The following is a 25,521-nucleotide window of genomic DNA, read 5'->3' on the forward strand; positions in this document are numbered from 1 at the left end:
TTGGTTTCTGTTTCACTCAGTTTCAAGGAGAAGTTACTCCCCACATTGGTTTCTGTTTCACTCAGTTTCAAGGAGAAGTTACTCCCCTCATTGGTTTCTGTTTCACTCAGTTTCAAGGGGAAGTTAATCCCTTTATTGTTTTCTATTTCACCCAGTTTAAGCGAAACATAATCACATTACTGTTTTCCAAAAATGAGTGCCAATGCTCCTAAAATGGCTGCTGGAGCAATTCCTGTTCAAAAAAAATTAAGAGGATTCATGGAAATGAACATCTATTTAAACTCAAACTTTTCATGTTTTAGTGATTATTTCGGCTTGAATGTAAACCTGAAATTTTAGTATGAATGATTCAAGCATTAACGTGACATTTTATAAGTAAAACAATGAACAAGTTTAATTAAAATTTATACCATGTTGAGTTTATATGACTTCCAAATCAGGCCCTTGAATGTTATTATTTATCAATGTTAGTATTTTTTTGCTTAATTCAATTTTTTTTACCAAGATAGAACTTTAACTTGTATATTTGACATTTGTCAAAGATGGATACAAGTTAAAAAGATATAATAATTCTCTTTAGGAACATTTAGCACTTTTAATACATCGTACTTGTTTCTTTACATATGTCCTTGTGCAATATATGTATTTATATTTTTCTTTTTTGTTCAACACTCACTGCTCCAGTGACAAATGGTACGTCAGCAGCTGGGACATCTGGCACTGGTAATAACCTTATATTTATTTTTCATCTTCTTTATACTTGAGCAATATATGAAGAGAAAATAGGAAAATTGGGAATAAGATATAATGTGGAGAACAATTTCGAGAAATATTTTTGAGACTTACTAAAGGGTTTTTGCCAGTACTCTATCTTTCTGATATTGTTTTTTCAAAAATAACTCCCATAATTCGTGATTTATTAATGTTTAGTGAACTGTTAAGGCTTAATCTGTCAAGTACCATTGAGTCCTATGGAGGCTTAGAATAGTAGAAAAATAGAAAAGTCAGTGACAGCCTGTCCTTGGCACATTTTCAAGGAGAAGTTAATCCCCTCACTGGTTTCTGTTTCACTCAGTTTCAAAGAGAAGTTAATCCCCTCATTGGTTTCTGATTCACTCAGTTTCAAAGAGAAGTTAATCCCTTCATTGGTTTCTGTTTCACTCAGTTTCAAAGAGAAGTTAATCCATTCATTGGTTTCTGTTTCACTCAGTTTCAAAGAGAAGTTAATCCCTTCATTGGTTTCTGTTTCACTCAGTTTCAAGGAGAAGTTACTCCCCTCATTGGTTTCTGTTTCACTCAGTTTCAAGGAGAAGTTACTCCCCTCATTGGTTTCTGTTTCACTCAGTTTCAAGGGGAAGTTAATCCCTTTATTGTTTTCTATTTCACCCAGTTTAAGCGAAACATAATCACATTACTGTTTTCCAAAAATGAGTGCCAATGCTCCTAAAATGGCTGCTGGAGCAATCCTGTTTGAAAAAAAATTAAGAGGATTCATGGAAATGAACATCTATTTAAACTCAAACTTTTCATGTTTTAGTGATTATTTCAGCTTGAATGTAAACCTGAAATTTTAGTATGAATGATTCAAGCATTAACGTGACATTTTATAAGTAAAACAATGAACAAGTTTAATTCAAATTTATACCATGTTGAGTTTATATGACTTCCAAATCAGGCCCTTGAATGTTATTATTTATCAATGTTAGTATTTTTTTGCTTAATTCAATTTTTTTTTACCAAGATAGAACTTTAACTTGTATATTTGACATTTGTCAAAGATGGATACAAGTTAAAAAGATATAATAATTCTCTTTAGGAACATTTAGCACTTTTAATACATCGTACTTGTTTCTTTACATATGTCCTTATGCAATATATGTATTTATATTTTTCTTTTTTGTTCAACACTCACTGCTCCAGTGACAAATGGTACGTCAGCAGCTGGGACATCTGGCACTGGTAATAACCTTATATTTATTTTTCATCTTCTTTATACTTGAGCAATATATGAAGAGAAAATAGGAAAATTGGGAATAAGATATAATGTGGAGAACAATTTCGAGAAATATTTTTGAGACTTACTAAAGGGTTTTTGCCAGTACTCTATCTTTCTGATATTGTTTTTTCAAAAATAACTCCCATAATTCGTGATTTATTAATGTTTAGTGAACTGTTAAGGCTTAATCTGTCAAGTACCATTGAGTCCTATGGAGGCTTAGAATAGTAGAAAAATAGAAAAGTCAGTGACAGCCTGTCCTTGGCACATTTTCAAGCAGAAGTTAATCCCCTCACTGGTTTCTGTTTCACTCAGTTTCAAAGAGAAGTTAATCCCCTCATTGGTTTCTGATTCACTCAGTTTCAAAGAGAAGTTAATCCCTTCATTGGTTTCTGTTTCACTCAGTTTCAAAGAGAAGTTAATCCATTCATTGGTTTCTGTTTCACTCAGTTTCAAAGAGAAGTTAATCCCTTCATTGGTTTCTGTTTCACTCAGTTTCAAGGAGAAGTTACTCCCCTCATTGGTTTCTGTTTCACTCAGTTTCAAGGGGAAGTTAATCCCTTTATTGTTTTCTATTTCACCCAGTTTAAGCGAAACATAATCACATTACTGTTTTCCAAAAATGAGTGCCAATGCTCCTAAAATGGCTGCTGGAGCAATCCTGTTTGAAAAAAAATTAAGAGGATTCATGGAAATGAACATCTATTTAAACTCAAACTTTTCATGTTTTAGTGATTATTTCGGCTTGAATGTAAACCTGAAATTTTAGTATGAATGATTCAAGCATTAACGTGACATTTTATAAGTAAAACAATGAACAAGTTTAATTCAAATTTATACCATGTTGAGTTTATATGACTTCCAAATCAGGCCCTTGAATGTTATTATTTATCAATGTTAGTATTTTTTTGCTTAATTCAATTTTTACCAAGATAGAACTTTAACTTGTATATTTGACATTTGTCAAAGATGGATACAAGTTAAAAAGATATAATAATTCTCTTTAGGAACATTTAGCACTTTTAATACATCGTACTTGTTTCTTTACATATGTCCTTGTGCAATATATGTATTTATATTTTTCTTTTCTGTTCAGCACTCACTGCTCCAGTAACAAATGGTACATCAGCAGCAGGGACATCCGGCACTGGTAATAACCTTATATTTATTTTTTAATTTTTTTGTACTTGAGCAATATATGAAGTGAAAATGGGAGAATTAGGAATAAGATACTGTGGGGAATCCCTACAGATTAGCTACAAGCCTGTCAGAGCATCAAAACCCTAAAGCTGAAGTAAGAAAATATCTGGGCTCACACAACTGCAAATCAAATAGTAGATTTTAGAAAATTGTGCAATAAATATTAAAAAAGTTAAAAATTACACTTCAGGGAGAATAACATTTCCATGTTCATTTTCAATATGGCTGAAAATCTCAATAGTTGACTTTTACAAACTCGCTAGCTTTTACTTGCACAGTTTCTTCTGGTGACTTTTTCCTTGTATTACTTTAATAAATACTGAATTGGGGTCTGAAGAATATTTTTGTGTATATTCTTGAGGGTTTTTTTGCCGTACTTTTTCTCGAACTGTAAAAAAATTGAACCGTTGAATTTGGATAAACCAGCCCTTAAGACAATTATTTATCAATGTTAGTATATTTTTTCCCTTAATTCAAGTTTTTTGACGCAGATAGCTCTTGAAGTTGTCTCTTTAGCACTTTTAATATATTTTAATTGTTTATTTACATAAGTCCTTGAAGTTGTACATTTTTGCCAAAGACGGATACAAGTGAAAAAGTTAAAATAATTCTCTTTAGGTGCAATTCAAGGAATGTTAATTGTGTTTAATAAATGTTAATTATTTCTTTACATATGTCCTTGTGCAATATATGTATTTATATTTTTCATGCTCCAGTGACAAGCGGTACAGCAACAGCAGGGACATCCGGCACTGGTAATAATTTATTTTTTAATTTCTTTGCACCTAAGCAATATATGAAGTGAAAATAGGAAAAGTAGGAATAAGATACTGTGGGGAATCCCTACAGATTAGCCATGAGCATGTCAGATTATCAAAACCCTAAAGCTCAAAACATATCTGGGCTCAAATGGCTGTGAATCAAGTAGTAGATTTTAGAAAATTGTGCAATAAATTTTAAAAAAGTAAAAAAAATTGCACTTCAGGGAGAATAACTTTTTCATGTTCATTTTCAATCTGGTTGAAAATTTCAAATGTTGACTTTTATACAAACTCACTAGCTTCTATTTGAGAGTTTTTTTCTGGTTTCTCTGTAATAAATACTGACTATTTGGTGATCTGAAGAATATTTTTATATTGTCTATTCTTATTTTTTGTTTTGCCGTGATTTTTCTTGAATTATGAAAAAAATTGCCAGCTTGAATTTTAATAAATCAGACCTTAAGGGGATTATTTATCAATGTTAGTATTTTTTTTCCTTAATTCAAGTTTTTTCATCCAGTGAGTGTTTGAAGTTGTACATTTTAAATTGGCCAAAGACAGATAAAAGTTAAAAAGCTACAATAATTCTCATTTAATACATTTTAATTGTTTATTTACATAAGTCCTTGTGCAATATATGTATTTATACTTTTCTGTTTTGTTCAGCACTCACTGCTCCAGTGATATAAATTGGAAAAACTAAAAAGTATCTTTTTAGCTGGGACAACTCAAGGAACACTTCACTCTTTTAATACATGCATTTTACATTTTCAATTAGGTATATCCTTGTGTAATCTATGTATTGGTATTACTTTTTTTAGGCTCAGCAGTCACTACAGCAACTCAAGCAGCAACTGGGACATCCAGCACTGGTAATAACCTTAAATTTATTATTTTTGTCCTTGTAAAGTACATATATTTCCATCATTCTTGCATGTTTATCACCCACTATTGTTGAGGAATACTTGCTACCTGTAAAAAAAATTCTACATACTGTATATCACCTTTTGTAATTTATATAGAGGAAACCATGGGGTTTAATATTAAAGCTATAGGCCACAGGATAAGTGCCATTGTATAGGATTCAGAACTCAGAGTTTTCTGATTCTCTCAAATAAATTCCTATAGTTGAACAAACGCAAACAGAACCAAGAAATGGAAAAAGCCTAAATAACAGTTGACAGTAAAACTAGAGATCAAAAATGTTCTCCACATCTACACATACAAAATAGAAAGAAAATGATCAGAAATAATGAATAAACCAAACATCCAATTCAAACCAGGCTGCCCAAGGTGGTTCTTTACAACGGAGATAGAAGGAAAGCTAACACCCCAAGAATGACTTCTCAAAGCACTGCTCACAGATTTTGCAAACTGCTGGAAATTCTTTGGGATTTCCCAGTTTCAATTTTAGTAAACCTTTCATTGATTCTTAGTCCACTATGGAGAGTCAAGAAGGTTAAAAAAGATTGGGTCAACTTTCAGTGGTCTGTGGTGCACGTAGTTGTATGATGATCAAACCAGATGATTAGGCAGTAAGTCTGATTTAAGATTGATAAAAATAACTTTATGGCCAAACAGCACCTACACGTGCCAGTGGTTTCGATGATAGAATGGAAGGTCTCAGTAGACTAAGCTAAAAAAATAAGAACAGCAAAGAAAACATTTCCAAAAATTGGGTTTTGGTTGCTCGATCAGTGACTAATGATCAGCAAATCTCTCCCATTTTGCTGAAAAATTCATGAAAGGGTGAAAAAATTTGGTAAACCATTTTGTCGTGCGCAGATTTTTTTGACAGGACTGTGTCTATTTTGACACGACTCCCCCATTTTGATGCGACCATGACTATGTTGACATAACTGCACCCATTTTGACGCAACCATGCCTATTTCGGGGAAGTTTCGCGAAACAATTCGCCAATTCACTGTGAATCCATGCCTAGCGAAAAAAAAAAATTACTCATCACTATCAGTGACCCAGATCTGAAGCTGTAAGTTGCAGATTTGTGAAAGAGAAACTCAAATACTTTCCAAAGCATAAAATAAAAAAGTATAAGAATTAAAAAGAAAAAATAATCTCTTTATCTGGGACAACGTAAAGAATTCTGCACTTTTAATAACTATTGTAATTATGTTCTTGTGCAATATACAGTATGTATTAATAGTTTTCTGTTATGTTCAGCTTTCTCTACTCTAAACACAAGTAACACGTCATCAGCTGCGGCATCTGGCACTGGTAATAACCTATTTTTTCTTTCTGATTACCCACATCCTTGCACAGTATCTGTATTTATATTTTCCTTATATTTTACCTCAAACAACCCCCCCAACAATCAAGTAAACAGAAACAAAAACATCTACCTAAATACAACTAAAGCAATCTGTGATAAAAAGAGCATTAAAAAGTGTGTTACATAAGCTCCCATAACGAATATAATGCATAGGTGTAACAATAGGCTAAGGGGCAGATTATTAAAATGTGAGTAAACAGCTTAATACATCCCTTGTTCTGTTCATTGCTATGGGATTTCTAGAAGTGTATTTATCAAATGGTGAGTTCTAACTTTGACCCATTCATAAATACGCTTTTGAAAATTCCATAGAAATGAATGGATCAAGGGATGTATTAAGCTCTTTACTCACATTTTGATAAATCTGCCCCTTAGCGTATATATCGTTGCCAATATGAGAACTGCAATCTATAAAATAAAAGAGCTTCTAGTAAGATACATATCATGACATGAGCCAAATGGGACAGATTATTAAAAATGTGAAAATGTTTGAAGCTTAATACATAAAAACTCACCCACATTTTACTTATTCCTATTTTTAGAAGCATATTTTTAATGGGTGAAAGTAGGAACTCACCATTTGATAAATTTGCCTAAAAAATACCATAGGATTGAATAGAACATGGGTGAGTTTTTCTATAGTGGGCTCTAAGCACACATTTGGATAAATCTGCTCCAAATGTGTCAGAGCTCAGTTAGTATTTAAATAGTCTTATTTATCAATTTTCATAACTTGTATAATTAAAAAACATAAAATAAAAATAATGTACAGGTATGGGATCCCTTATCTGGAAACCCATTATCCAGAAAGTTCCGAATTCCGAAGTTCTCCCATAGATTCCATTATAATAATTCTAATTTTTAAAAATTATTTCTTTTTTTCTGTATTAATAAAACAGTACCTGTACTTGATCCCAACTAAGATATAATTACCCCTTATTGGGGCAGAACAGCCCTATTGGGTTTATTTCATGGTTAAATGATTCCCTTTTCTCTGTAATAATAAAACAGTACCTGTACTTGATCCCAACTAAGATATAATTACCCCTTATTGGGGCAGAACAGCCCTATTGGGTTTATTTAATGGTTAAATGATTCCCTTTTCTCTGTAATAATAAAACAGTACCTGTACTTGATCCCAACTAAGATATAATTACCCCTTATTGGGGCAGAACAGCCCTATTGGGTTTATTTAATGGTTAAATGATTCCCTTTTCTCTGTAATAATAAAACAGTACCTGTACTTGATCCCAACTAAGATATAATTACCCCTTATTTGGGGGCAGAACAAGCCTATTGGATTTGTTCAATATTTAAATGATTTTTAGCAGACTTAAGTTATGGAGATCCAAATTACGGAAAGATCCCTTATCTGGAAAACCCTAGGTCCTGTGCATTCTGGATACCTGTACAAACATAAAAAAGCTAAAACAAGTATCTTTAGCTGGGGTAACTATCAGTGGCACATTTACTAAGCAATTATAAGATAAAGTCAGCCATTTTCAAGAGGAACTTAATCCCATCATTGTTTTCAGTTTCAAGTGAAACTTACACGTTGTTCTCCAATGCTCCTAAAATGGTCGCTGGAGCAATTCCTGTTTAATCCAATAAAACAGTAAAGAAAAATCGTATTTGTAATTTTTGAGTTGATTTTACTGGGTCACAAATCTCTGAAAAAATTCGAAAAACACAATTTTCTAAATAGTTATAATTGCGCCTAGGCAAGCTCCCATTGACTTCTCCAGGACTTTAGATTTTGAAGTTTTACATTCACGGTTTTTACATATTTTCTTTTTAACAATTCTCAAAAACTTACATTTTTTTAACCATCAAATGAATGAATTTTACCACAAAAAATTCAAATTGCCCAAAAATACAACACTATCAGTATCACCCATACAGTATGTATTTATATTTTTTATTTTATGTTCAGCTCTCTCTACTCTCAAGGCCAGTAATACATCGACAGCTGTGACATCCGGCTCAGGTAATAACCTTAGTATTATTTTTATAAAATGTCCTTGTGCAGTATATGTATTTATATTTTTATTTTATTTTTAGCACCCAGTATAGTCATGGAGAGAGGAGTGACAACCTGGAATATTCAAGGAGCATTTACTACCTGCAAAATATTTGTGTATATCTCTTTATATCTATGTTTTTCTTTTTTTAACTTCATGTGACATGGTTCACTATATTGTGGATAATTAATAATAATGAATCCCCTATTATTACATATATAGACACTAATTTAGATGCCCCTAGAACCCACCAAGGGGTTCCATAAAAAAGTTCCCATTTTCATTCATGGTGCCCCCCATGGAAGCCTGTGCATTGGGCAAGATCCTCATTGGGCCAGTATCCTCTGGGATTTATGGACTCTATTAATGGAATTATTGATGGTGATTAGAGATGTAGCGAACTGTTCGCCGGCGAACTAATTCGCTTTTTGGGTTCGCCGCGTTTTTTCACCTCAGTTTTTTCGCTTCGTTTTTCCGCCTTTGCGTATACATAGGAATAGCTTGCGGGTTTTTTTGGCGGGTTTTTTTGGCGGTTTTTTGGGCGTTTTTTTTACAAAGTATTTTTCAGAGAAATTTTTGCCCTTGATCCCCCTCCTGCATGTCACTGTCCAGGTCGTGGCACCCTTTAAACAACTTTAAAATCAGTTTTCTGGCCAGAAATGGCTTTTCTAGGTTTTAAAGTTCGCCTTCCCATTGAAGTCTATGGGGTTCGCAAAGTTTTGGCGAAAGTCCGCGAACGGGTTCGCAAACATTTTTGGCGATGTTCGCTACATCCCTAATGATGATAGTGAGACCTACATTTTGGAAGTGGGTTTATGTTTTACCTACATTATATTCTTTATTTTTGATTTGTTTTTGATATGGTTTTGATAGGAACACAACCGTGGCAGTGCATGTTTAATTTAAACCATTGTTTGTTATTGGCCAGCGTTGATGCACAGCTTTGGACTTGCCTTTTGTACCCAGGTACTTCAGAACCTAGATACATTGGCCATATGACAGAACTGTTTTTGAGATATAAGCCTCGTCCTAAGTCAATATTTAAGTCCATTGTGTTTATTTTTACATTTGTTTTTTTTTACCCAAAGGAGTTAAAAAGGGAGATAGCCTTCCTGTAGTTTGATTTGGAACTTTCTGGAAAAGGGCTTCCATACCTGGACCATTTTGTATTCTGGTTTTACTGGCACATTATTTGGATTTTCTCAGTTTATTGTTTTTGTTACACATTTGTATTATAGGAACTTGCTGCCATTTGAGTGTCATTAAAGGAAGATTTAGAAAACTCCAGGGACAGTATATTATAAACAAAAACCTTTTGCATAAGGAAAAGATAAAGTTGTTTTTGTTTATAATAGAAAGAAAAATGCTGTAATGATAAAACATGACCAGGGGTAGGGCCCATTGCTCGCTCCCTTTAACCATCACTAAATTACCATGCGTGACATCACCTTTAATTGGATGTTATGGCCACAGCTTTATTCATTACAACAGCCATGTAAAACATTGAATATTGTATATACTGTATATATAAACCACAATTTACTTTGTTAATACCATTGATTAACATAGTACAACATTGTAAGAATGGGTAACAATAGGTAAGGCCCTCTGCCAGTCAGCCCTTCCAAATGGCAGCCATACCACTAACTGCTTGCATCTGGCTCAGTGAGTATGCATAGCGTTGTATTATCTACACCACTATTCTTAAACAAACAATCCACAAAGGACCAAGCCCTGGGGAAGTAACTGACTATATCCAACATCACCGTGGGTACCCACCTTAGGGGTTGCCACAATGGTCTAGTACTGTCCAATACCTTACCACCATACCCGGCAGACTGAGAAAAGGGAATCATTTAACCATTAAATAAACCCAATAGGGCTGTTCTGCCCCCAATAAGGGGTAATTATATCTTAGTTGGGATCAAGTACAGGTACTGTTTTATTATTACAGAGAAAAGGGAATCATTTAACCATTAAATAAACCCAATAGGGCTGTTCTGCCCCCAATAAGGGGTAATTATATCTTAGTTGGGATCAAGTACAGGTACTGTTTTATTATTACAGAGAAAAGGGAATCATTTAACCATTAAATAAACCCAATAGGGCTGTTCTGCCCCCAATAAGGGGTAATTATATCTTAGTTGGGATCAAGTACAGGTACTGTTTTATTATTACAGAGAAAAGGGAATCATTTAACCATGAAATAAACCCAATAGGGCTGTTCTGCCCCCAATAAGGGGTAATTATATATTAGTTGGGATCAAGTACAGGTACTGTTTTATTATTACAGAGAAAAGGGAATCATTTAACCATTAAATAAACCCAATAGGACTGTTCCGCCCCCAATAAGGGGTAATTATATCTTAGTTGGGATCAAGTACAGGTACTGTTTTATTATTACAGAGAAAAGGGAATCATTTAACCATGAAATAAACCCAATAGGGCTGTTCTGCCCCCAATAAGGGGTAATTATATCTTAGTTGGGATCAAGTACAGGTACTGTTTTATTATTACAGAGAAAAGGGAATCATTTAACCATTAAATAAACCCAATAGGGCTGTTCTGCCCCCAATAAGGGGTAATTATATCTTAGTTGGGATCAAGTACAGGTACTGTTTTATTATTACAGAGAAAAGGGAATCATTTAACCATTAAATAAACCCAATAGGGCTGTTCTGCCCCAATAAGGGGTAATTATATCTTAGTTGGGATCAAGTACAGGTACTGTTTTATTATTACAGAGAAAAGGGAATCATTTAACCATGAAATAAACCCAATAGGGCTGTTCTTACAGAGAAAAAGGAAACCATTTTTAAAAATGTTAATTATTTGATTAAAATGGAGTCTATGGGAGATGGCATTTCAGTAATTCAGAACTTTCTGGATAATGGGTTTCTGGATAAGGGGTCCGATACCTGTAAATAACATTTATGGAAATGGGATTAAATTAAACAAATTTTTTTTTTTTTAACTTTCTCTACAATGTCACTAGGCAAGTTTGATATCAATTTGTTGTAAAATGTTTTATTTGCAATAAAATCAATGGTTTATATCAGTATTCTTATTGGGTTAATACATTTTTACAATTGAAAAATCTCAACTATTTTAATAAACTGGGAAATAAACAAGTAAATAACGATATTTTAAACCATTCTCATTTTCTTTCTTTGATAGATCTTGACTATTTGTGATTCTTAAGGACATTCTTGTGTATATTTGCATTCAATTTTTTTATGAAATCAAGAAAAAAAAAAGCAACTTGAATTCTGAAAAATCCGCCCATTAGTGTAGGGGCCAAAAGCAAATGGCCATGTTTTTTTTTACCAACAATGCAGAATATTTCCTCACATTTCACAGTATCAATGCAACCCATACATAGATACAAACTGCAAACTACATTCGCTATCAGTCATTAACTGGGTGGACTTTGTGGCTAACATTTATCTAGTGGGGAAAGCACAGTTTGGCATTCAACAGCAATAAGGGCCGATTCACTAAAGGTCGATAAAGCGAGCGCTATTTATAGCATGCGTTAAAATTTTTATTGCGTCTTATTTTTCACGTCTTAATGCACGATTCACTAAAAGGATACTTGTGTTAATTTAGACGTGATGCTGTTTGCGTTATTTAAGTCATGAAGACTATTTTCATGCGGTATTTGACACAACACACGCCTTCAAAAAAACGCACGCCATATTAGCCATACACACCATTACTTTTGGAAAACTTCTGTTCTGAAAATGACCATTTTCCTGCAAACTGGAGGCTGCATCACTCTGGGGCCAACAGTATATTAATAACAGGATGCACAAAATGGTGGCTCGCTGTATAAACTAATTGTGGATTATAAGACTGAAGTAAGGAAGGGCTAAATAATTATTTAGTATAAGCAGCATTTATTTTGCTTGAAAAACACAATAGTAAAGTATTGGGAATTATTTATTGGGTTGACAGGAGATGATCATTCACTTCTTAGGATCTACAGTTACCTGGTAAGCACTTGAAGGGAGCTGGTAAATTGTACCTTTTATAACTCTGTGGTCCCCTAGTTATATGGACAGCTATAAAAGGTCCTTAATGTAATGGGAAGTAAGTCCCTTTTTCCTAGGTCATAAAGTGACCTTTTGCAGTTCCACAGTTTGGCCATAAGGTGGCACTGTTGTAACATAGTAACATAGTAAGTTGGGTTGAAAAAAGACATACGTCCATCAAGTTCAACCATAATGCCTATATATAACCTGCCTAACTACTAGTTTATCCAGAGGAAGGCAAAAACCCCATCTGAAGCCTCTCTAATTTGCCCCAGAGGGGAAAAAATTCCTTCCTGACTCCAAGATGGCAATCGGGCCAGTCCCTTCAAATAACTTGCCCACCACGGATGTCAGACTTACAGGCCTATAATTGCCAGGCTGAGATCTTACTCCCTTTTTAAATATGGGAGTGACATTCGCCTTCTTCCAATCCCTAGGTACCATACCTGATGAAAGAGAGTCTGAGAATATCAGAAACAAGGGCCACTGCAATTCTGCCCCTAGCTCTCTCAGTACCCGAGGGTGTATTCCATCTGGCCCAGGTGCCTTGTTTACATTTATCGTGTGTAACCCTTTAAGCACCATATCCTGTGCCAACCACTGTGTAGTTGGAGCTGAGGCAACAGTGCAGCTATTGGGTGGGACTTGGCCCACTGGCTCCCCTACTGTATACACAGAAGAAAAGAACTGGTTAAGCACATCTGCCTTTTCTGTATCCGCTGTAACCATATTGTTATTATAACTCAATGGGGCCACACCCTCAACCTGCATCTTTTTACTATTAATATACTTAAAAAACTTTTTGGGGTTAGTCTTGGCCTCGGCCGCGATGCGCTCCTCATTTTCTATCTTTGCCTTCCGGATTGCTGTTTTACACACTTGTTATAGTGTTTATATTCATTAAACGCAGCTACTGTCCCCTCTGACTTATATTTCTTAAAAGCTTTCCTTTTTTTCCCTATTAACTTCTTTACCTCAGAGTTAAGCCACATAGGGTGATTCTTAACACTTCTACTTTTTCTTATTAATGGAATGAATTGAAAACAGTAATGATTTAATATCATTTTAAATGACAACCATTTCTGCTCTGTGTTTTTATCAGAAAACATAATGCCCCAATCTATGCCCTGAAGCGCTGCCCTTAAGGAGCTAAAATTTGCCTTCCTAAAATTCAGTGTCTTTGTTGCCCCCGTGTAAATTTGTTTCCTGCACCAAACATCAAATGAAATAACATTATGGTCACTATTACCCAGGGGTTCAACCACTCACACATTTGCTATACGTTCTGGGTCATTAGAGATCACTAGATCCAGTATAGCATGGTTCCTGGTTGGCTCCTCAACAACCTGTGACATAAAGTTGTCATGCAGCAAGTTTATAAACTTGTTCCCATTTACTGTCCTGGCAGTACTATTGCCCCAGTCAATATCAGGGTAATTAAAATCCCCCATTATTATCACTTGCCCCAAACTAGCAGCCTTTTCTATTTGCAACAGGAGCTGGGCCTCCTCCTCTTCGCTTACATTAGGGGGTCTATAGCATACCCCTACAATTAGTTAGTAAGGAATCTACCAATCTGTGAGAAGCTCAACCCATAAGGATTCAGCTCCCTCTGTTAACCCCATCACTTCCTCCTTAATATTTGCTTTTAATTCCTGCTTAATGAACAGACACACTCCTCCTCCTTTTCTATTGCCCCTGTCCCTCCGAAACAATGTATACCCCCAATATTAACAGCCCAGTCATGAGACTCATTCAACCAAGTTGTATAAAAGGCTGAGCAACCATGAGGCTGGAGGCCATTTTGTGAAGCTCTCTGCCTGAACAAGCAGGTAGGGAGATATTGTTGAATCTGGGAATAGGTAGGCGCAGATAGAATAGCCAGCCCCTGTTATAGGTCACACTAGGTGTGATAGACAGGCAGGGCTATTTATTGAGCAGCTTCCGACAAGGAATTGTAGAGGGATTATTATCCCGGGTATAATACTACCCAGAGTAGGGTAACAGTGTACAGACCTAGGGTTAGATAGTGATCACCCAGGTTCCACTGGAAGCATATTCCTGAAAGCAGGGAGTTAACCCATTGTGCCCTGCGGGTAGAGAGTCATTGTGACCATTTGTTGTAAGTACTGCCTGTTCTGTAAGATGCTACTACCTACCAATACGCAGCGCTGTACATTAGAATACATTAATACAAACAGGGGGTTATTAAGATAATAATAGATAAATACAAACTATAAAAAAATGAATTAGGAAGACCAATTGCAAATGATACTTAGTGCCCCAGTTTGCTCATTATGTGCATGTGGGTGAGAAAGACCCAGGGCCAACAGCTAAATTTATATGCAAAATTATCCTCCAATGAGAATTTTAACTCAACTAAAGTCTGTTCTTTATTCCCATGATTTCAGTGGAATATGATGAAGCCAAAATGGCACAATCATCTCTGTATGTAGGATAACAGCAAGATAGCTGCCAAAGTACTGGGAATCAGTATTCTCATTGGTCAGTTCTTTTGCATTTTAATTAAAAGGTTCCAATCAGTTGATCAGCTGGGATTCTCATTGGAAGATATTATTTTGCATGTTGTTCTTTTCACATGCTGGTTGAGCAGTGCACCCAGCAGGGTTTAGTACCCCTTTAATGTAGCTGTTGGCCCTGAAGAGCTGGGGCACTTTCACATGCATGCACATAATGAGCAAACTGGGGCACTAAGTATCATTCCCATGAATCACCTTTCCTTCTCCAAGACCAAGACTATTGAGCATGAGCAGAATGTAGAATCACTTGGCGGGGTGTGCACATAAATAATACTTGTGAGTTCACCATGTACTCTGGGAGAAGGAGTGCTCACAAGCACTGACCCCTGCAAAGCCCCGCCTTCAGTAAGAGCACACCAATCGCAACACCCAAACAAGGTTGCCATGGTGATGCGCAAATCAACACAAAAGAAATGTGCACTGATTGGAATTTTGGCACAGATCATTCAGCATGGCCATCTTAGTGACATCGGCAGAAGGAACATGGCAACCACGATGGAGCATTAATAGAAGAAAGTATTGGAGGCAGAAGGAAACGGAAGTATTTTAACATATTACTTGCTTAGGGTACATTATTACACACTGCAGACTTTGGGTCAAACCCTTTCTTGTCCTTTAAGCAATATTAATACAATTACCTGATCTTGTCTAGATATAAATTACATCCGATGAAAATAAACATTTTAAACTACATACGAGCTGCGCATAGCTGGAGTAAGTTCATCAGCACAGTGTTGGAACAGAGAAGAAGGCAAAGGGTAAAGAGAAGAGTTTGTGAGTGGGGATGACATTAGGGGGCATATTCAGTTCAGTAAGACAGGTCCGATTACAAAAAATTTGTATTTACAACTTTTGTGTATTTTCTGCGATATTTTCGATAATTTGCGCAACTTTTTTGGACTTTGTGACAATTTGTGCAACAATTTGTGCAGAAATATCATAATTGTCGCAATGAGTAAGAAAATTTTGGATTCATTCAAGCTTCGGTATGGTGACTTTCCTTGGGCCAGGTTGGAGCTGCAGAGTGCCATTGAGCCCTATGGGTGACTTTCCTTGGGCCAGGTTGGAGCTGCAGAGTGCCATTGAGCCCTATGGGAGACTTTCCTTGGGCCGGGTTGGAGCTGCAGAGTGCCATTGAGCCCTGTGGGAGACTTTCCTTGGGCTGGGTTGGAGCTGCAGAGTGCCATTGAGCCCTATGGGAGGCTTTCCTTGGGCCGGGTTGGAGCTGCAGAGTGCCATTGAGCCCTATGGGAGACTTTCCTTGAGCCGGGTTGGAGCTGCAGAGTGCCATTGAGCCCTATGGGAGACTTTCCTTGGGCCAGGTTGGAGCTGCAGAGTGCCATTGAGCCCTATGGGAGACTTCCCTTGGGCCAGGTTGGAGCTGCAGAGTGCCATTGAGCCCTATGGGAGACTTTCCTTGGGCCGGGTTGGAGCTGCAGAGTGCCATTGAGCCCTATGGGAGACTTTCCTTGGGCCAGGTTGGAGCTGCAGAGTGCCATTGAGCCCTATGGGAGACTTTCCTTGGGCCGGGTTGGAGCTGCAGAGTGCCATTGAGCCCTATGGGGGGCTTTCCTTGGGCCGGGTTGGAGCTGCAGAGTGCCATTGAGCCCTATGGGAGACTTTCCTTGGGCCGGGTTGGAGCTGCAGAGTGCCATTGAGCCCTATGGGAGACTTTCCTTGGGCCGGGTTGGAGCTGCAGAGTGCCATTGAGCCCTATGGGAGGCTTTCCTTGGGCCGGGTTGGAGCTGCAGAGTGCCATTGAGCCCTATGGGAGACTTTCCTTGGGCCAGGTTGGAGCTGCAGAGTGCCATTGAGCCCTATATGAATATAATGAATGTAATGTAATTCATAATGTAATAAATATGGCCCTAGAAATTGGGAGACTTTGGGGACAGTTACAAGAATGAAGGCAGATAGACGGGGGTCTAAGGAAGGAGAAGATAGTTTGTGTTAGTAAAGGTGGGAATCTGCTTGTGGATGGATTCTACTAAGTCAGCAAAGTCCAGAGGAAAATGAAGAAGGTAAGAGGTTTTGCTTATGTGAGAGTGAGTTCTGGGTAAGGGATTTGAGCATGAGTATGATTGAATGATGAAGAAAATAATGTGGTTATAGATATCGATCAGATAACCTGTGTAACCCTATCCACACTGCTTCTGGCTCTTTTGTGTTACACTCCACGTGAGGCACTTACCTGATGGCACGGGACAAACCTGAATCACTCCCCAGTGGTATTGGGAGAGACTGGGTACCTGGTACTTATTAGTGCAGTGCCTCCACCTACTGGGATCCGGGAGTGCACCTTCGGGGGCCCCACTAGGAACAATGATAATGCACACACAGTACTTGATAAATGAAATAACTTTTTATCTGAAATAAAGGGGAAACTAATGCACATAACACTCCTAACAGAGTGGCAATCAGGGCCTTACTAACTACCTTTGCCAGCGAAAGCTTTCACTCCGTCCAAAGGAAACAGTCTAAATTAATCTTCGAGCACTCCTTTAGTACTATCACTTTAATTGTACTCACTCCAGGGATCTCTGTGGATGCTTTACACAGAACCTTCAGGTGAGTCCGGCACCTACAGACACACAGTGTGACTACTAGCCCCTTTAGCTACTCAGATGGGCTCCCCCTGCAGGTGTTTGTTCCTCCAGTCATGACTCCTCACAGGATCTCTGTCTCTCCAGGTACAGGGTCTGCCTTCCCTGTACCAGCCTGTTCCAAAGGCCAGCTTTCTCTGGTGCTGCTCAGCTCTCTGAGCCCACATTCAGCTTCCTGAGCTCTGGAGCTTTCTTTCTCCTCCCCCTGACTTCCTCTGTCAGGCTTTCCAGCTTCCTTTTCCTTTTGGTGGCTCCCAGGCTGCTTTGCAACTTCCTGAAGCTTGCTGTTCAGCTGGTTGCTAGGCAGCTGCTTACAACATACAGACACAGTCTCAGTGCCTGCTCCTCCAGGCCCAGCACTACCTCCCTACACCTGTATCACTAAGCAAGAAGAGACTGAGAGAGTGGCCTAGGGCAGACAGGTCTATAGCATGTTTATTCCAAACTAGTAAAGTTGGGAAAGGAGAAGGTGAAGTTAGGGAGTGTGAAGATGATGAACAGAAAGGGGAAAAGGAAAACTGTTAAGAGCCAAAACCGTAGTTCCTTCTCCCTTACCAACAGAAGGGGAAATATTGGGCTAATAAAATCATAGGAACAGAAGCAGGCTCAACAGCAGGTCTCAGCCTTAAGCCTGCTTCTGTTTCTGATTTTCATTGCCTAGATTCAGAAATTGCCCTTTCTTAAGGGTTGATGTGTCTGTCTGATGCTGGAGGTCAATTGAGGAGGTAAGACTGAGAAAGGGAGGCTATAAAGGATCATCTATATGACCGTTAAAATCACAAAAGATGATTTGCAGGGGTGTCAATTCAGTAGGCACAGCAACAGGGACACTTTTGATAGTTTACCTTGTGATACCCCAGTATTCCGTAAGTAGTTAATAATTAAAGTTTAAGGGACCATGACTGGATGAGCAGCAGTAGCACAGATTGGCTGGGTGTAAGCAGAATTAAAAGAAACATTTGCAACCCTTTTATTTCTAAATGACACTGTTTACATAGCAAATAATTCACTTTACCATTTCAAAAGTTATTCTTGAACCAACATATGGAGAATATTGAAATACCTGGTAGTAACAGAGGCCAGACCTCCCTCTATTAATATGCCCCACCCCAGATAAACAAGCAGGCAAATGTACTATAGCCAAGGGCTAATGGGACCCAAAGTTACCTTGGATACCCTGGTCGATGTTTAGCTGCCTGCCACAAACCGCCACCTCAGACGTACGTGACCAGGCGTGCAGCTGTAAGGGTCAACACATTAACTATAAAGTTTTTCGACAACCTGTGCAGTCACACCCAAACAGTCCCAACCCGCCTAAACTTAAAAACTGCCACCACTGCATTTTAAAGGCCGCAATCACCCAAGTCTAGATGGTCTATTGCACACTGACGCTTCACAGAAGTAAGTCACCCTAAACTTCCTAGCTAAGCACTCTCACAGACACTCCCACAGACAATGCAAGTTAGACAACACACAACTTTCCCGCAAGCAAACAAAGGGTTAAGCAGACACACTTTCCTTCTTACTAGCAAGGGGTTAAAAAGCATTTAACATACACACACCACTTAAGGCAAAAAGGTTAATTTAGAGCAGCAAAGAAAAACGTATTAAATTTTATATTTATTAATCCAAAGTGGACAGTGCATATATTATATAAAAACAGTTAAGTTTACAAAAATGACATACAAAGTTGCAAACAGTTATAAAATAAAAAGGGATAAAAATGCAGAAACCTACATACATTACCAACCAATAGAATGGTCCTATGTAATTCCTGTTCTGGGGGACAGACGAAATAGCGACATATACCTCCCGAGCAGCTCGGTTCCAAAAGGCATATATCTTCCCAGTTATCTGGGCCATTCATATACACGTTATACACATTTTTTCTAGCAGTTGGCTCACCTTGTACGCACCCCCCCCCCTCCATGGGCGGACGCTGTGTTCGCTTGCGTGCGCGCCTACCATTCAAGTGGATGTTGTGGGAAGTAGGCACATATTCTTTAAACATATTCTGGATGTGTGTCCATGCGTACCTGGATGTGCCGACACTGCAGACAACTTGTAACTTGTCCCTTGTGCGCACCTCCCCCCGTGGCCAGACATGTGTGCGACTGTGAGAGGGAAGAGAAACAAACAATTATTTCAGAATTGTTAATTGACTATATTTGAGACAATTATCAACGCTTATATTAAATTTTCATTATTATGAGTAGCCCTGGTGAACATTTTTATGGATAAAACTAAAGCAAGCTGCTAGATGTAATCCAAATAGCTTACAACTACTAAATTCTAGAACATTCGAACCATCTATGTAGTATTTCTTGTCTGTTCACATTTTCATGACTTCAGGTATCTTGGATTTTTGGCAAGTTTCCACGCCTTTCAAAGGGAGGTTACCAGCATTTACTGATAGGATATAGAAAGAAAAAACTTCATTTAAAACCAGTGCTGCAGTTTATTCCTGTACTTATAAGAATACTGATAGCGCGTAGCAGTAAGGAGATTGGTAAGTCTGGCACTTTTATTCATTGTTTTGTTTTTTATAAAAAATACACAGCAACAATTATGCTTTGATGTAACAACATTGTACCATGTACATTTGTTGTATACACATTAATAAAGGCAATTTAAAAGGGCAAGTATTACTAGATTCTTTTATGCACAGTTGCTATTACTGGTTTTAAATTTCTAAAGGTAACAAAAATAAAAATTAGAAGAAACTAACCAAGGTAGGAGGGTGGTTTAGGAAGAGGCAAAGGAAGAGAAGGGGGGAATTGATCTAGGGTACCTATACATTCTCTGTTCAGATGGTTTGCCCTGTCTGTATAACTATATGTTCTAAACTTTTTGTAAGTTTCTCCATCTCCATGACCCACCACAATCTATTCTTAATCTCGTGTATATAATGGGGTAGGCTCATTTCTTTGGCAAACATAGTTAAGCACTGAATATATGTTCATTTTTCATAGTATGGTTTGGTTTGCTGGCAGTAAGTTCTATCGCTCGGGTATCATTAATTAGGTTGAAGATGTCTCTCCACAATCCTTGGAGTATGGGACATCTCCACCACACACGTTGGTCATTTGCAGATTTGTCCTCTGGGACATAAAGCAGAAGACCAGCTCGTTGAATTTTGGTGGAGTAAGATACCAATTGTGATCCACATTTTTAACATATGTTACGGTAATTTTAGATATATTATAAATGGAGATTAACCGTTAACATGTCACACAAAAATATATTGAAAATTGCAGTAGTGTATCTTGATGTTATAATAAGCCTCAGAGCCGGAATCAGGGGTAGGCAGAAGAAGCACGTGCCTAGGGCCCAGCTCTGATAAACATCTTTTCCAATACTCTGTAGCTACAAATTCATCCAAACCAGTGAAATATGGATCCTAAATTCTTCTGGTAGTTTACTTGATTAAGAATATAATAAGGGGCTTAAGTTGAAGGTTTGCGGGAGATTGTGTCATATCCCTAGTTATCATATAAAGGCCATATTTGATAACTAGGTGTTAACAGAATGCCAAGCATTTGCAAATGCCCAACAAGCAACCCATAGGGGGAGATTTACAAAGACCCAAACGCTCCGAGCGTATTCTCGCCAACTTTTTCGCGCTCGTGCGCCTTTTCCGCACGACAAAGTTGCGCGGCGCGAAAAATTCAGAAAGGCTCTGCCGCTGTTTGCTATGGTTCGGTATGGAAATTTCGGAACGCCAATACGATATTATCATGACTAATACATTTTTTTCGTAAGCATTTTCGTGATATTTGCGATCTTCAGAAATTATCATTTCCAATCCGAATTTTTCCCATTCGGGATTCAAACTCGTGTTTTGATAAATCTGCCCCATAGTATATTTCACTATATGACTAGGGGAGACTAAACACTTCTGCACAATATGGGAAGAAAGTCGCAGGTCTTTTGAAAGTCACACATTTCTTAGTACTTGTAAAACCAGCCCTAATTAGGGTAATGATACAAAGAGACATAAACTGATACCTGAAAAACCAGCAGAACTTGCCACTGACATCTCCAGTGAGTAGGAATTGAAATTCTTTTGAATGAAAGAAAAAAAACCCTATTCTTAATTTATGATGTAAAAACACCTTGAAATGAAAACGATGCCAGAACACAAAAATTCATTTTAATATGTATCTGCTAGAATATCAGTGACTCCCAGGAAAATATGGGCAGCCGCCTTTGGTGGGGACATATCCAGGGGCAGTTGTTGTGTCTGTAGCAAAACCCACATACACATATACAGTAATTGGATATCGGGCACTTTGAGGAAATCGGGCACTTCATGCTGACAACATGCTGCTGTACCAGGCCTTGGAAAACCTCCTAATAATGGTCTCTGAATTTGGCCAGCACTCTGGATTTAACCTATATCTAAGCTTTTGGTACCCAATATTCTCATTGGTGAACTGTTTTTCTTGGTGTAATTACATTTCTTTGTTAACTTCAGTAGAAAATTAGGGGGCACAATGGTACAGCTTTAAAGGACAAGGAAAGTCTAAAAACAACATGAGACTTCCTGTCTCACTGACACAGATTGTCCCGGGCACAGACATGCTCAGTGCGCAGCAGAGAACTCCGTTTTTTTTTTCCTTTCAAGATCTGCAGTCTCTGAAGAAATGTTTGACCCCCCTTAGCCCCGCCCACTTCACTCTACTGTCCAATCAGAATGCTCCTGTGTTTTTTCTAGTCCTGCACAGTGCCTCTGGCTGCATTTGCTGTGCTGAAATCGAGTTGGATAGAGCAGAAAGACTTTCCTGTGCCAACTTGAAACTGCATTACAGACTGAGTAAAATGCTATTTACTGTCTTATATTACTGCTTTGTAATTGATTTATTAGGATTAGTTTCAGGCACAATGAATAGGACTGTAATCTTTTTAACTTCTGCACAGTTCTCATTCTGCAATATTTTTCATGCTCATCACATATAGTAGTAATTCTGGCTATTAGATAAGTGCATGAGGTGTGCTGGTCACTCTCAGGGGCAATGTTTAGATTTTCTGGCCAAGCCTGTAGTGTGTATATACTGGGGGGGGGGCGCTGGCTACCAATGTACTAGGTTGGCCCTGCTGGCTACCAGTGTACTAGGGGGGGCACTGCTGGCTACCAATGTACTGGGGGCACTGCTGTCTACCATGTATTAGGGCGGGCCCTTCTGGCTACCAATGTCTCATGTCTGTGAGTCCTTTGTACTGGTGGGAGGGGGGCCCAGAAAATCTTGTGAGGGGCCCCGTGATTTCTGATGGTGGCCCTGTCCCCAGCTATCCCACAGCCACAGTCCCACATCCGCAGCCATCCCACAGCCACAGTCCCACATCCGCAGCCATCCCACAGCCACAGTCCCACATCCGCAGCCATCCCACAGCCACAGTCCCACATCCGCAGCCATCTCACAGCCACAGTCCCACATCACCAGCCATCCCACAGCCAGAGTCCCACATCACCAGCCATCCCACAGCCACAGTCCCACATCCACCAGCCATCCCACAGTCCCACTATCCCACAGCCACAGTCCCTCATCCCCAGCCATCCCACAGCCACAGTCCCACATCCGCAGCCATCCCACAGCCAGAGTCCCACATCCCCAGCCATCCCACAGCCACAGTCCCACATCCGCAGCCATCCCACAGCCACAGTCCCACATCCCCAGCCATCCCACAGCCAGAGTCCCACATCCGCAGCCATCCCACAGCCACAGTCCCACATCCCCAGCCATCCCACAGCCAGAGTCCCACATCCACCAGCCATCCCACAGTCCCACTATCCCACAGCCACAGTCCCTCATCCCCAGCCATCCCACAGCCAGAGTCCCACATCCCCAGCCATCCCACAGCCAGAGTCCCACATCCCCAGCCATCCCACAGCCAGAGTCCCACATCCACCAGCCATCCCACAGCCAGAGTCCCACATCCACCAGCCATCCCACAGCCAGAGTCCCACATCCCCAGCCATCCCACAGCCAGAGTCCCACATCCACCAGCCATCTGACAGCCAGAGTCCCACATCCGCAGCCATCCCACAGCCAGAGTCCCACATCCCCAGCCATCCCACAGCCAGAGTCCCACATCCACCAGCCATCTGACAGCCAGAGTCCCACATCCGCAGCCATCCCACAGCCAGAGTCCCACATCCACCAGCCATCCCACAGCCAGAGTCCCACATCCACCAGCCATCTGACAGCCAGAGTCCCACATCCCCAGCCATCCCACAGCCACAGTCCCACATCCACCAGCCATCCCACAGCCAGAGTCCCACATCCACCAGCCATCCGACAGCCAGAGTCCCACCTCCCCAGCCATCCCACAGCCAGAGTCCCACATCCCCAGCCATCCCACAGCCAGAGTCCCACATCCCCAGCCATCCCACAGCCAGAGTCCCACATCCCCAGCCATCCCACAGCCAGAGTCCCACATCCCCAGCCATCCCACAGCCACAGTCCCACATCCGCAGCCATCCCACAGCCAGAGTCCCACATCCCCAGCCATCCCACAGCCAGAGTTCCACATCCGCAGCCATCCCACAGCCAGAGTCCCACATCCCCAGCCATCCCACAGCCACAGTCCCACATCACCAGCCATCCCACAGCCAGAGTCCCACATCCACCAGCCATCCCACAGCCAGAGTCCCACATCCCCAGCCATCCCACAGCCAGAGTCCCACATCCCCAGCCATCCCACAGCCAGAGTCCCACATCCCCAGCCATCCCACAGCCACAGTCCCACATCCGCAGCCATCCCACAGCCAGAGTCCCACATCCCCAGCCATCCCACAGCCAGAGTTCCACATCTGCAGCCATCCCACAGCCAGAGTTCCACATCCGCAGCCATCCCACAGCCAGAGTTCCACATCCGCAGCCATCCCACAGTCCCACTATCCCACAGCCACAGTCCCTCATCCCCAGCCATCCTACAGCCACAGTCCCACATCCCCAGCCACAGTTCCACTATCCCACATCCACCAGACATCCCACATAAAAAACAGTATCAAAAATAATTAAAATTATTTATTAAAAATTTCAGGGGATCAGGGGAGAGCATCAAATTAATTACTGGGTGTGCTATCTACAATATATACACATACGCAGCATAGACAGTGTCAATGGAGTGGTGCTACAGAACCAAGCTGCTAGTCAAAGGCATATAACATTTATTTCTAAATTCTTAATTACTGATACTGCTCAGAACCAAAAAGCCCCTCTCAATTGCCAATGCTAAAGATCAGGGCGCTTTAAACCCTTCTGCCCCAAAACTCACTGCGCAAATATGACTGCTTGACAGACGAGCGCGCCAGTCAGTTCTCCTACGTCACCGGGTTCACGAAGCGGCGCATGCGCATTAGAAGCGGCCGAAGGGGGAAGTGACGTAATGCATTTTGAAAATGTCGGCGCCAAAGACTGAACAAGGGAGAATTTTCTCAGGCATGGTGCGCCGATCCCCAAGCAGAGGCTAACTTCTTAATGTAGCGGTTCAAGACAGGGGCTGATGCCCTAATCAAAAATAGGTATATCATTTTTTTTCTTTCCTTCTCCTTTAAGATTGCATCCCTTTAGGGTTATGGCAGACATGGGAATTAGTCACCCAGAATAAATCTCCTTTACCATGGGGGTATAATCTGAAAATGCTTTTGGAAGGAACTTCAGGCTACTTGGCAAAACCGAAGAGATGTAGCCGACATAGAGACTTATTGAGGGCAACCAATCTCCAAATCTGTCATAGCCCTGCCTGCCGCAGTCAACTATTATCTTTGTTGCCAGTGGAAAATTTCAGGGAGATTAGTTGTCCAAGTCAAAAATCCAAACAGTTGAGCACGCACTCATCAAGCACCAGGGCAGCAGATTTAAAAGGTTCCAAAAGCTTTATTCATGGCAGAAAGTAACTGAAACTTTAGCCATAGCTTGTGTTCTCTATATAATAACCGGTCAGTGCAGGAATCTCCATTGACTTTGCTTTGTATACAATAATTTGTGTTTTTTGTTGTGTATGTCCCTATGTGGGAGCCTATGTTGTTTTCACTCTATGGTATATAAGTAATAGAATCAACCTAGTTTT

General features: G+C 39.7%; 1 protein-coding gene across 50 annotated transcripts in view; it reads left to right on the top strand.

Moving 5' to 3' along the window:
* Positions 1-25,521, top strand: part of LOC108645188 (putative GPI-anchored protein pfl2) — a 232,587-nt gene that overhangs the window by 12,482 nt on the left and 194,584 nt on the right. For 48 of the 50 annotated variants that reach the window (XM_031905270.1, XM_031905271.1, XM_031905268.1 and 45 more), the window contains exons 7-11: positions 685-723; positions 1,921-1,959; positions 3,093-3,146; positions 3,913-3,951; positions 4,779-4,829. In XM_031905270.1, coding sequence (XP_031761130.1) covers positions 685-723; positions 1,921-1,959; positions 3,093-3,146; positions 3,913-3,951; positions 4,779-4,829 — 222 coding nt within the window. The remainder of the gene's footprint in view (positions 1-684; positions 724-1,920; positions 1,960-3,092; positions 3,147-3,912; positions 3,952-4,778; positions 4,830-25,521) is intronic. The other 2 variants (XM_031905245.1, XM_031905244.1) reach the window with 2 other exon arrangements.

Source organism: Xenopus tropicalis, chromosome 7 (genome assembly GCF_000004195.4).
Source record: "Xenopus tropicalis strain Nigerian chromosome 7, UCB_Xtro_10.0, whole genome shotgun sequence".
Classification (NCBI taxonomy): Eukaryota; Metazoa; Chordata; class Amphibia; order Anura; family Pipidae; genus Xenopus; species Xenopus tropicalis.